A 13,364-nucleotide genomic window follows, 5' to 3' on the forward strand; every position below is an offset into this window, starting at 1 on the left:
AGAAACAATGGCCTTCAAGCAGAGAAGCTACAGAAAAAGGGTGATGTCAGACGTGGCGCTTTGTCTGCGCTTGCAAACGCAGACAAAGCCGCGCCCAACGGGGCGGCCCGCGGCCCGATCGTATGGAAACGCCTGCGATCGGGAACGAGCGGCCGGTGTTTTGCGTTAATTTAACGCGAAACACCGGCGGCTCGTTCCCGATCGCAGGCGTTTCCACAGAAACGCCGATGCGATCGGGCCGCGGGCCGCCCCGGTGGGCGCGGCTTTGTCTGCGTTTGCAAGCGCAGACAAAGCGCCATGTCGGACATCACCCAAAGACAAGGTAAACACTATTTTCTATACACACAATGATGTTTGAATCACGACATGGCCCCTGGTTGGACAAAATGGAGTTTGGAGAGAAATATGATATCTCTCACAATAACCTGAGGCCGCGTTCACATGTGGCGTTTCATTTTTTGTTTTGTTTTTGAATCATTTGTAATGGCGCTTCCGTTCCTGTTCCATTTAAATGCATGTGTTTGTGGCCCTTTTGGCCTTTGTGTTGTGGCTTTGCAAAGAAGACAAACTTCTAATTACGATGAGTTTTTAACATTTGCGTTTTTCCCTTACCTTTTTTCATCAAAGTCCAAACTTTTAATGTGTTTTTCAAGGGTGGAAAAGACAATTGCTGATTAGGATTAGAAAACGCATTTGCACACTGGGCTTTTGCCGCATCAGAGAAAACACAACGCTTAAGGCTGGCGCCACACGTAGCGCTTTGTCTGTGCTTGCAAACGCAGACAAAGTCGCGCCCACCGGGGCGGGCCTCGGCCCGATCGCATCGGCGTTTCTATGGAATTTAACGCGAAACACCGGTAGCTCGTTCCCGGTGGGCGTGACTTTGTCTGCGTTTGCAAGCGCAGACAAAGCGCTACATGTGGCGCCGGCCTGAGACTAATCTGTCTATATATGCACCAAATGTGTCATAAAATCTGAGTAAAGCCACGTTCACACGTGGTGTTTGGGTTGCATTTGAATTGTGTTTCAAAACGCACATTTACTTACCTGGTTCCTGCGCAATCCCTGATCCAGAATGTACGAAGAGGATGAAGTCTGCTGCGATTCACTACCAGCGTGCGCCCGAAATCCTGCATCTGTCGCTTCCCTCATCAGGTCCGCCGGATTCTTCTTCCCGGTGCATGTTATTGCTTGGCTTGCGACAATTTTAAATGTTAAATCCTGCGCGTTGTCTAAATCCGTTGGATCGTCCTTCGGCCCGCCCCCTGATTTGTGTTGCATGAAAGCCAGCGCGATTGCGACACAATCCGATCATGTGCAACGCAATCCCCAGCGCTATCCCCGAAACAACGGGAAACCCGATGGAAATACGGCCACGGGATCTTAGTAAAAAAGCCCCAATATTACTTGAGGAGTTGATCCAAGGAGGACTTTGTGTGATGCGTTTTGAAACGCAAAGCAAACGTCACGCCTAATACTGGGTTCACTCAGTGTTTGAATTGTGTTTTGAAATGCCACTAAAAAGCTGCAGGGAGGGGGCTTGGCCCAATCACATTTGCGTTTACACTGAAACGTACGTGATGTAAACTATTCAAAAGCAGTGTTGCCCATTCTTGATCGCAAACGTTTCAGTGTAAACCCATCTGCAATCAGACCAAGACCTTCCCGCTGCCTTTGAATTTGGCTAAATGTGCCCCTTGCACTGCCCGGTGCCTCTCTCCTTCTCCTTTCGGTCTAGTTTCTTCCCGTCTGCTTTAAAAACAAGACAGAGAGTAGCATCACAGAACAACGTCAAGTCATACCAAGGATTGGACAGGGAAGGTGAAGGTCTTTGTCCCACTTCTACCTGATTCCTGGGTTTTAACAGCCGGTCTGGTAAATACCCCTTGGGCCCCGTTGAATGGGAAAGTTCACTCCAGGGGCCAACATAGGAGTGGTAAATTTTTAGTATTTGCCTATGGCCCACAATTGCCAATATGTAATAATTGTGTTAAACTTTATACTTTCTCTTATCTTCTGCAGCTCCCATGGCTCAAAGTTCAGTACTTCTTACAAGGTACAAGAGGTTGGGAACAGAGCTGATGTGATAGAGATGCGAGACAGAGAAGTACAAGATTGACAAGTAAATATCTTCAAATATTTAAAATATATCTTTTATTTGGATAGTACAAAAATTACATTTTATTGAAGAAAAATAGTAAATAGAAACACATTCGCGATCTGTATGTATAGAACTGTAGAAAGTATTGCACACAGTACGGATCACAGTAAAAGTATTATGCAAAGAGAACCAAAATGATAACAAATCACTACCCCACTGAGGTTTACTCATACGCAGATATGCCATATGTTTCTTATGTGAACCCCCTCGAGAAATAACAGTGGTCCCCTGACTGTGCATGTATTAGGTTATTCTCTTCTATGGGAAGCAAATTTATTTGTTTTCCAAATTGAGATAGCTGACAGACCTCTTCTATGTTCACAATGGCTTAAAGGGGTTGACTTAAAGTTTAATTGTTATAGCAATATGATCAGTGGGGACCCACCAGTTTGTCCTCCTCTATGGCCCTGGAATAGACCGTGAATGGAGCAGCAGAGAGGATGCTCAACCTGTCGCTCCAGCATTATCATCCTTAGGGTGCTGCCACCTGTTGTGTTCTTGGACCGTTTAAATTTTCCAAATAAAACCCTAATGTGGGGAAAAAATCTATCATTTTTGCATTGCCGTCTTTCGAGTGGCATAACATGGACATGCGGGACATTTTTTGTGGGATGAAATAGGTAACAAATAATTTTTGGTGGGTTTTTAAAATTTTTTCCCCTACGGTGTTCATCACGCCAGTTTAATAATGATCTTTTGTAGGGTTTGACTCAGTCATGATTAAGAGCGTTTAACGCGCTCGAAACAGGTAGGCAAAAATTTGTAGTCCACAGTATAGACGCAGTGCCGTGGTCTATTTGATGTTGTACTGTATATTTTGGAGTCAATAAAATTCGGAAGATCTTCAACCTCAAGGGATGGATCGTTGCGTTTGTTGGATTCTTCTGTAACACTGGGATGACAGCTACTGGCTCCACCTGACATCCAGTGTATCCGGATGGAGGCTTGGATCCGATCTCGAACTGAGCCGGCATCAGCTTTGTGTCCAATATATAAGCGGCTAATCTGTTACACAGCTGCCTACGCTTCTACTAATGAAGATAAACAGGTTCAAAGCAGCCAAACGCACGTGAAAAATTCAAAAACGTATGCTTTAAAATGGTCCAAAAACGTGTGATAGGCATAAGGCTGCTGTCACAGGTTTTGTAACGGAATTAAAACGCGCTGGGCCAGGCTGCGGCCAATCGCATATGCATTTGTATGTAAACACATGCGATCGCCAATCAGCACCCAGTGTCTAAATGCAAGACACCGGGTGCCAATGCCGAGCCCACGCTCGTTGTGATTCCATAACAAAACTGAAACAAAACGCTAACGTTTGACAGCACCCCAACAGTTAAACTTGGCCTCACCCCTTTATGATTTATCCACAGCATGAATGTTTAATGAGTTGGACCTTCACCTGAATATTCTTAAAGGACTGAGATGTGATTACCATTTTCTAAAGGGGCTTTGAGGAAAATGAAAATATATTTAAAATAACTAAATATGGGGTCCTAACACCGAAAAACAGTATAAAACTGTGACGACTGTTCTCACAGATCTGTGGTCATACTATCGGTCAGGATTTAACAGATTCCACATTTTCTATTCTCGCTCACGTAGGGCATCAATGTCAGCACTGTATATCATTTATTACAACAACAGATATAAATAGTTTTGATTTTAGATTTACATTTATTTGAAGGTATTTACATTCCTCGTGTCGCCATATTATTACTTCTTGTTACCACTTAGTAATTTGAAAATGATATTCAAATTTGAATTAGAATATAAAATTTAGAACAAAGAACAAATCAAGGCCGTCACACTCAGGAAATCTGCCATCAAACTCAAACATGATAAACCAGGGACACTTACTCATAGATGCAGGCACTGTGATGGTGGTAATCTTCTTATATTTGTTATTCATGGCCTCCTTCCTTCTAAAATAAGCTTTTAAAATGATGCTAATGAGCCTAAAGGGATTTGAATGACATTACCATAGCCCCTCTGTGATGCAGTTTAACAAGCTGTTACACGCTCTCACTCTCCCCTTTGGCACTTTACCCCTCCCTCTGCCTACACAGTGTAACAGTCTGTGAAGCTACAGCACAGACGGGCATTAGTAATACCCCATAGCCCTTCTCCTAATTAGCAGTTGATTTTAAAAGGAAGCCATGGATAATAAATATAAGAGAATTATCACCATTATGGTGACTGGATCTATGAGTAAGTGTCCCTGGTGTATCATGCTTGATTTTGATAGAATTTTCCTTCTTCTAATAATAGTGTGAGTTGGAGGGACACTTTAAATGCCCAGCATTAAATACTACATTTATCCTGAGGGGGGGGGGGGGTTGCTTTTTTTGGAAATTAGTTTGACCAGTTGAATCTCAAATGTTTCTGCAGGTTTGTAATCCCAAAACCTGACTCATGATGACCACTAGGTGGCAGTACACGCCAGTATAACACATACATAGTATTTGTAGTAAATGTTTTCCCCTGCACACAGGAAGATGAAATATTTTCAAAAATGTAAGAACGTCTTTTAACAATCTCTAATAAAATCTCTAAAAAAGGTAATATTAAAACTCTCTATGTGACAAAGTTACACGAATAGTACCAAATGCATTGCACCTGCTGTTTTTAATTTATTACATAGAACGTCTGACATGGGCCTGGGTCTGGACTGTGTGGAGACTGGATTACAAGGGACGGAAAGGGAGTCCAAGTATCAAAGCTATATATGATGCAAGGAGCTGCTGCAAAAACTCTGAGGAAGCTTGGGGAAGCAGGGAATCCTTGCATCATTTAAAACTATGATGCTCAAAATCCTGTTCCCGTCATAGTGACTTAGGCCACCGCACATTCTGTCATTCATGGTGATTTGTTATTCTATGAACATTCCATAAGAATGCTGAATGTGACCCTTGAACTCCTGGTAGTAACACATACGGCTACATGTACTGATCTTCATCAGTCTCATTGATCAGAAGAGACCTCTTGTCTTGTCGGTCGCCTACTAGTGAGTTTTTTTGGCTAGATGACGATTGGCTGATGAAGCTGATCTGGTCCCAGCTTCTGGTCTCTGGGATATCCCTTCTCATGTCATCCATCCCAACATGTACACTTATCTGTGATGGGTTAAGGGGCTTCATATGCCCCTGGGCACGTGCTTCATATCTATCCGCATCTGGTTTCTTGTAGCTAAAAGAGACAGAAAATAAGTCGAAATAGAGCATAATATAGGGACTGATTCCACAGCTAAAGCTAACATTCCTGCACCAATCTGTATAATGCATATAGAGGCTTCATTTCATATAGGAGATAGCAATACGTAATATGATTATTGTTAGGAGCCAAAGGTATAGTGTAGCAGAAAATACACTTACAAGGATGGAACATTCCCCAAAATGCTCCATTTACACTCCATAAGATTGGTGGGAATAGCAAAGAGTTAAATGGACAGGCAGCTGGCTGCTCAGCTACATTCAGTTAACCCCTTAACAACCTGGCCCTTTTTTGTTTTTTCATTTCCATTTTTCACTCCCCACCTTCAAAAATCTATAACTTTCTTATTTTTACACGTAAAGAGCTGTGTTTGGGCTTGTTTTCTGCGTAACAAATTGCACTTCATAGTGATGGTATTGAATATTCTATGCTGTGTACTGGGAAGTCGAAAAAAAAATTGCAGTAAAAATGGTGAAAAAACGCATTTGCGACCTTTTCTTGTGGGCTTGGATTTTAAGGCTTTCACTGTGCGCCCCAAATGATATGTCTACCTTATTCTTTGGGTCGATACGATCACGAGGATACCAAATTTGTATAGGCTTTATAATGTATTTATACATTTAAATAAATTAAAACCTCCTGTACAAATGTTTTTTTTTTATTTTGCCATCTTCTGGCGCCAATAACTATTTCATAATTTGTTGTACAGAGCTGTGGGTGATGTCATTTTTTGTGACTTTTGATTTTTTCTGTAAAGAAATCTGGGAATAAGAAGCTAAAAGAAGAGGGGATCGTGGCAGAGGAGGTCAGTGTGCTCGGTATACAGTCCTTCATCTCGGTGGTATATGTTCTTTAAGATTATTTATATAAACCTTCAAAGGTTCTTTTATTAATATGGTAATAAAGTAACACGAGTGGATGAAAAGCATCTCCAGGTCATTGCTTTAAAGCAAAGATGAAAACACCTTATAATAAAGCAGCCATATGATAATATCTTCCTTCTACTTGTTGCAGTCTTTCTGCCTAAAGGAAACTTGTCATGTGAAAAGTATCTGATATGTCAGCCAAATGTTATAGAGCCGGAGAAGCCGATCCATGAATGTTTTATGGAAGATTCTGTATAACCTGTAATTTAATATTTAAAGATTTAAGGACTTTGGGGTCCTGCTTGATGGTCATCTCATACATCGTATCCCATAAAGCATCAAATGCATTAAATCATGCTGATTGGGCAACAAGTACAATTGGCTCAGCTCCTCCTGCTCTATATCATGCTTTCTGTATATTGGAAACTATGTGCATTCAGCTCAGTTCCTGCTGTTCTATAATATACCGCCTGTATATTGGACACTATGTACAATCTCCACAGCTCCTCCAGAAAGGGCTGGAACCCCCCCTAACGGAGTGGGTGGGGTGGAGGCCAACATGACGGGGGGCAGAGCGAGGGGATTGGCCCCTTTTGAATTTGGGGGAGGAATTGGGTAGTCTGGGGGGAGGAGGGGGTGTTATAAGGGGCAGAGAGCGGGAAAGCAAGGCAGTCCGGTGAGACACAAAGCAGAAGTGACTCACCGTTCCCGTCCCAGGAAGATGTCCAGTGTCCAGGGCCTACTTGATCAGCTGTCACGAGCAGCCGGGGACAGAGGGGAGGCTTGGCTGCAGCAGGCGGTGTCATCCTTGCTGGCGGAGCCAGCAGGCGGTACAGGACAGGCGCGGCCCGCGCGGACATCGCGGGTGCCCAATAGGTTGAGCCCGGAGGCTCGACCGCGGACCCGGCGGTGCCAAAGGAGTCCCTCCGGGGACCCTCCAGTTCGCGGCCCCGCTAATTCTAGATCCGGAGGGCGGCCGCGATCTGGGAGGAATCCGAGCAGGCGGTCGGGTCCGGCGGTGGGAACTCGGTCGCGGCCTTCACTTCCGGTCGCGGCCGCTTCCCGCCTGACTACAGGATCCGGAGGAGGCGTGGCGGTGGGCCCTCACGGCGATGCTCCGGTCGTGGGGCCTACCAGAAAGAGGACTACGGCGGTTGGTCTGCCCGACAACGGTGAGCGCTACGGGGGGGGGATGTCAGCGGGCAGCAGTCGGCTGGCCCTGTTTCAGCTATGGGGGGGGGCGTTTTCAGCGGGCAGCAGTCGGTTGGCCCTGTTGCAGCTATGGTGGGGGACGTCTTCAGCGGGCAGCAGTCGGCTGGCCCTGTATCAACGATAGTGATACCTTCCCAAACCGGGGGGGCGCCTGGCAGTATGGGGGGGCATTATTTGGCGGGCCCTCTGGGAGTCCGGCCTGCGTGCATCCCAGTGTTTTACAGCACCAGGGGTTTCAGGGTATGCCTGGTCACCCCTCAGTGATGTTGCAGCCTCCGGTCCTCCAGCCTCCAGTTCTTCATCCGGCACTACAAGGGCCTAGTCGTCCCGGGACTCCAGTGGCGGGAATCAGGGGAACCCCCCTGCAGCACGGACATCCAGGAGTCCAGTCGCCGCTTCGTGTGGATGGAAGAGGAGTCGGCAGCCCGTCAGGACACAGTGGTCTGCTGATCAGCGGGACTCCGATTAGAGCGGCTGGTGGGGTCACAGCCCCTACGCAGCTAGGTGAGTTATATAGCATGTCATGTCCTTTTCCGCCTATTTTAATGTCTCAGCCCCCAGCAGATAGTCAAATAATGGGTGCGCCGGGGGGGGGATAGTATGCTAAGTGGCACACCAGGTAGTGACGGGGTTAGGGAGCTGCTGGGTACAGTTAAAGATTTGCTAGTCAGATGTGAACGGGGTCTGACGCCTTCGCCGGTAACGGCGTGGGTGCCCCCTGGAGGGGAGAGTGCGGGTACAGGGACCGTGGCCCCGGCGGGCCGGGGGGTGGGGGTTACGGTGTCCGTACAGACAGAGAAGGAGCAGGGGGACATTGTGAGGATTGATGATAGGGCAAAAGGGGAGGTATATGTATGTTTTGAGGGTCAGCTGGGAGCTCATTTGAAAAAAGAGGTAAAGGAGAAGATTTGGAAAGATGAATTTATCGAAATATTTTCTCTTTTGCCTCTATCAATATTTAATGTGGACAAGGGGAAAAAAGATGAAAGTAAGAAGGAAGAGGAGGAAAAGCGAAGGTGGAGGCTTATTCCACAAACATATTCCAACTGGTCGCAGGCGTTCTCAATTTTGGCGTGTGTTATCGAGGAAAAAACGCCCGAAAACTGCTCGGCGCTTTTTGTATATCAGGAATCCATTGCGGAAGCCCACCGGGCCTATGGGGGGCAGGCTTGGTTACGTTACGACGAGGAGTTTAGGCAGCGCAAGTCGGTTAGACCGAGTATTAGGTGGGACCAGAAGGATATAGGCCTTTGGTTGAAGGTTATTGGGCCTACTAAGTTTGGGCATTCCTTTCGGGAAGGGGGGGTCATGGCTCCCAGGGGTCGGGGGCTTCGGGGGGTCACCAGAGTGGAGGAAAGCCCGGTCTCTGCTGGCAGTTTGGCAGGTCTCCTGCTCTATGCCATGCTGTCTGAAGATAGGGCATGTTTTACAATCTCTTTACTTTCTCCCGGTCCATAACATGCTGCCTGCACATTGGAGAGTATGTGCAACACCCCTGCCGACGTACAGGCAAGGGAGTGCTTGCGAATAAGGCCCTTTATCTGTATGACCCCTCTATTGGAGTCTGATCAACTCACCTTTAGGGTTATGCAGTCAATTAAGGTAATGAGCAGCTGTAGATACGGCAAGGGTTAAGCTTTCTAAAGTTATTGTCCAATTGTATTCCTTCATGTGAACTGGAGTGTGATTGGAGAGTGAGCCACCACCTGAACAGGGTTTAACAAAACCCCTGGACAGGAAGGGGCAAGACCTCTTAGGCCCCAGGCCCTTCTACAGAGCGGAGCGTCTGTCATAGCTCTCAGCTCTGAGGCCCCAGCTCCTGACAGATGAGCACCTATTGGAACCCAGCTCTCCTAGAGAGCACATCTTCCACAAGACACACTGAGTGACCAGAGAGAGTGTATGTGCACCTCTAGCACAGACACACAGCTAATCCCAGGACAAGCTGTAGCATCCACATCTGGACACAGCTACATCCCAGCCTGCATCTACTACCAGGCTGGCGAATCTACTCCCGAGGATCACTCTCCATGACCACTCCAGTAATCCGGAATCATCCTGTAATCCGGCATCTGTAACAAGACCGTTTGGCCCATTGCCTGCAATCGTTCCAATAAAGAACTGTGAGTTATTTTGCACAACGTTGCCTCCGTCTGTTCCCTGGATACGGCTGTCACCTCCACGGGCTTCCCCATCCATTACCCAGGGACATATACTACAAACACTAAGGGGTTGCCCAAGGGAGAACCAGTACCTCAGCCTCTCCCTCCATATTTCTTACACACACCACCCGCTGGATACCTGCCGGTCAGCCCTCAGGTCCCCATACCAAGCACCGTGACCAAAGCACGCCTAGGACGCAACCGCCAGCCACTACGGTATTCTGGGCCCCGGCTGTCTCCAGGCCTCAAGAAAGGGCTAGGCCCTGGTGGGGGATGTTGCAAATGTACAATAGGCTCGGCTCATTCTGCTCTATACCATGCTGTCTGCACATGCTAAGGCCTCTTTGCTGTTCAGTGCTGCAAATAGACCCAGTCACTTGAATGGTTATAAGCTGCATACAGGCCATGTGACATCACTAGTGTGTATTTCTAGAGCACGGAGATCACTTCAAAAGCAATTGATCGTCCCAGGAAACAACCACCTTCTTATCTGAATTAAGAGATATATAACTAGACTCAAAGTAACATTTGATCAAATCTGAACCTACCACTTCAATTGGAGAGATGACAAAACCACAGAGACAGAGGAAGCTGCCATAGCTGCGGAGCCCATCCATGGTTGTAATACCAATCCTACTGGCAGGAATACACCTGGAGATGATAAAACAAACAGGATCCTATGAATATATGTTATCTATGAAGTACAGACCACTAATTTATACAGTGAATGTACATACCCATAATAGCAACATACAGTACTTTTATTTCTATAAAAATAGAAATATATAATAAGGTACCTGCTGCAATAGGGATGCCTAGAAGATTGTAGATGAGTGCAAACATGAAGTTAACTCTTATTCTCCTCACTGTCCTCTTTGAGAGGTGGATACTAGCAACGACATCAAGCAAGTCATTCTGCAATATAAATCAGAAGGGAACTTGTTATGATATGTATTTTTTATGCAAATGGAACAAAACATTGGTGTGCAAAACTTAGAGATGATTCCATTACAGATGCACATGTTTATGCTATTCTGTCTCCATGCTGGCATGGGGTTAAAACTTTATTTTGCACACTCATCCTAATCCCTTCCTGTTTATGGATAACTCAGTGAGAGATAAACAGGATTTTACATATATGGGGTAGTTCTACCCAAAGTGACTAATAGTTATCCTGTACAGCCTGTTTCTTTATTGCTTCTTGTGTGAATGGTTCTATACAGATATAGGGACGGAAGAACATACTCTGATAAGAACAATATCTGCAGCTTCAATGGCGACATCAGTCCCGGTTCCAATGGCGATCCCTACATCAGCTCTGGCTAATGCAGGGGAATCATTCACGCCGTCGCCCACCATGGCCACTCTCTTCCCTTGGCTTTGCAAAGCCTGGACTTTAGCCACTTTGTGAGAAGGAAGAACCTCTGCAAACACCTTCTTAATTCCAACCTGCAAGGAAACAGCAATCAAATATTGTTCATAGACATAAATTAAAAATGGAAATAATTCCAACAAATTGGGAATTATGTAGCCTTGAAATAATATAATAGATAGAATACAAGATAGATGGAATACAATATAAATAAATTATAATATAATAAAAAAAATGATATATTTTATGATTGTAACTCCAGGGAAACTAAAGTAAAGTAACTCCGGAACTAAAGTAAAGCATCCAGAGAGCTTCACCAGAGGTCACAGTGGGCAGAGGAGTCCATCTGTAACTAGGGGTCGCCTGTAAGGCCATCTGGGGTATACAGGCAGTCCCCGATTTAAGGACACGACTTACAGAATGATGAAGCTTTATTGTTAATCCTTGTACCCCTGACAACCTAACATTTTGAAAAAAATAATTGTCACAGGGTCCAAAATATAATTTGTATGTAAAAGGTATAGGTTAGAATTGTAACTGCGGACAAACTCAAATTCAACTTAAGTACAAACCTATAGAACCGATCTTGTACGTAACCTGGGGACTGATCTGTATCTATCTATATATAGATGTATGTATAGAAGGAAATAATACCTGAGTGGCGATAGCTTTGGCAGTCTTTCGGTTGTCTCCTGTGATCAGTACCACATCTACTCCCATAGCTTTTAATGTGTGTACAGCTAGAGCAGCCTCCTGCTTCACGGTATCCGCAATTGCGATCATTCCGCACAGCAATCCTTTAGAATAAAAAAATGGTTAGATTTATCAAGATTGTCTTAGGACATCTGCTCATAAGGGGAAGTTTGATGATCTTCTCTCCCCACTGCTCTATTTTCTACCCTGCACGCAACTTTGGGGCATGTCAAGGCAGGGAGCAGGGTATGAATCCACAGATACTGGTGCAGACCATAGCAGAAAATACTGGCAGATCAGACCTGGTCTTAAGAGGAAAGATGGAAATACTAAGCGCCAGCTCAGGGTGAGCTGGTGCCGGAGCTTAATTTTGTTAGTGTCCAACTTCTAATAAGAAGTCTTCTACGATCGCCATCTCCCAGATCGGACCTCTTTAAAGGAAACCTGGCAGGTGTAAGATGGAAATACCAAGCACCAGCTCAGAGTGAGCTGGTGCCGGAGCTTATTTCTGTTAGTGTCCTAAACCGCTGTATCGCGGTTTAAAACACTTTTTAAACTTTATAGCCGAAGCTGCTTCGGCGCACCAAGGGCGCGACCATGCGCGCAGCTCCCCGGCATTTCCTATGTAGGCACGCTCATGGTCGCGCGGATGGTGCGCCGAAGCAGCTTCAGCTATAAAGTTTAAAAAGTGTTTTAAACCGCGATACAGCGGTTTAGGACACTAACAGAAATAAGCTCCGGCACCAGCTCACTCTGAGCTGGTGCTTGGTATTTCCATCTTACACCTGCCAGGTTTCCTTTAAAGAGGTCCGATCTGGGAGATGGCGATCGTAGAAGACTTCTTATTAGAAGTTGGAATGTGTGGGTTGTGCCCTGCTCCAAAACACTGACTGGGGTGACTGAGTTACTGGGGTGACTTTTCTTTATTTCTTGTTACTGTTTTATCGTTTTTATATCCCCTGTAATATTTGTTACCATGATTGTGATGTAAATTCTTACCTAGGGCAGTCTTAGGTGTTGTGGGAGCTAGTTGGTGGGACCACCTTATCCCTACCGTTGTTTGCTTGTATAACATTTTATGTACTTTTAAGTGTTTTTGTCGAGAGTTTGGGTTGTTTGTGATTTATATATTTTAGATAAATAATAAAGATCAGTTGTTTACATCTAGCTGGCTCTTCACACGTCTTTCTTCTCCTTTTGTATACCTTTAGAAGATCAGGGACGCAGGGTTGGGGAGGGGATTTTAAAATTTGTGGCCGCAGGGCACCAATATGACTGAAATCTGAGGCAGAGCAGGGAGGAATAATTTACTGCTTAAATTGCTACTTTAAGATAAATAAGTGTTTTAGTTGTAGTTTGGGCACTTTTTTTAGTCTCTAAAAGGTTCATGATCACTTCACTAGAATAACAAAGAATGGTTGAAAAGGTATAACTTTCTTACTTCAATCATATTAATAAAAAACAGAAAAAAATACAGTGCGCAGCCCATAAATGCACAGCCATGTGGGGACACAAATAGGATAGTATGCACCTGAAAATATCCAGCTAAGTAATGGTATGAGTAAGAGGATCAAAGGTACAGTGTATAAATCCTAAATGACTCTCAATGCTTCAAAGTAACCATCTATGAGAGATTACTGGTGATAATCACAAAAATCAGACACTGGCTAAATCACACCAAGTAT

General features: G+C 45.1%; 1 protein-coding gene across 4 annotated transcripts in view; it reads right to left on the reverse strand.

Annotated features, from left to right (window-relative positions):
- Positions 1-2,131: 2,131 nt before the first annotated feature.
- Positions 2,132-13,364, reverse strand: part of ATP7B (ATPase copper transporting beta) — a 60,600-nt gene continuing 49,367 nt past the window's right edge. For all 4 annotated transcript variants that reach the window (XM_072134524.1, XM_072134523.1, XM_072134525.1 and 1 more), the window contains 5 exons: positions 11,641-11,783; positions 10,860-11,063; positions 10,412-10,529; positions 10,163-10,265; positions 2,132-5,350 (listed from right to left, as the gene is read on the reverse strand). In XM_072134524.1, coding sequence (XP_071990625.1) covers positions 5,101-5,350; positions 10,163-10,265; positions 10,412-10,529; positions 10,860-11,063; positions 11,641-11,783 — 818 coding nt within the window. In that variant the 3' untranslated portion in view covers positions 2,132-5,100. The remainder of the gene's footprint in view (positions 5,351-10,162; positions 10,266-10,411; positions 10,530-10,859; positions 11,064-11,640; positions 11,784-13,364) is intronic.

The sequence above is a fragment of the Engystomops pustulosus genome, chromosome 2 (assembly GCF_040894005.1).
Source record: "Engystomops pustulosus chromosome 2, aEngPut4.maternal, whole genome shotgun sequence".
Classification (NCBI taxonomy): Eukaryota; Metazoa; Chordata; class Amphibia; order Anura; family Leptodactylidae; genus Engystomops; species Engystomops pustulosus.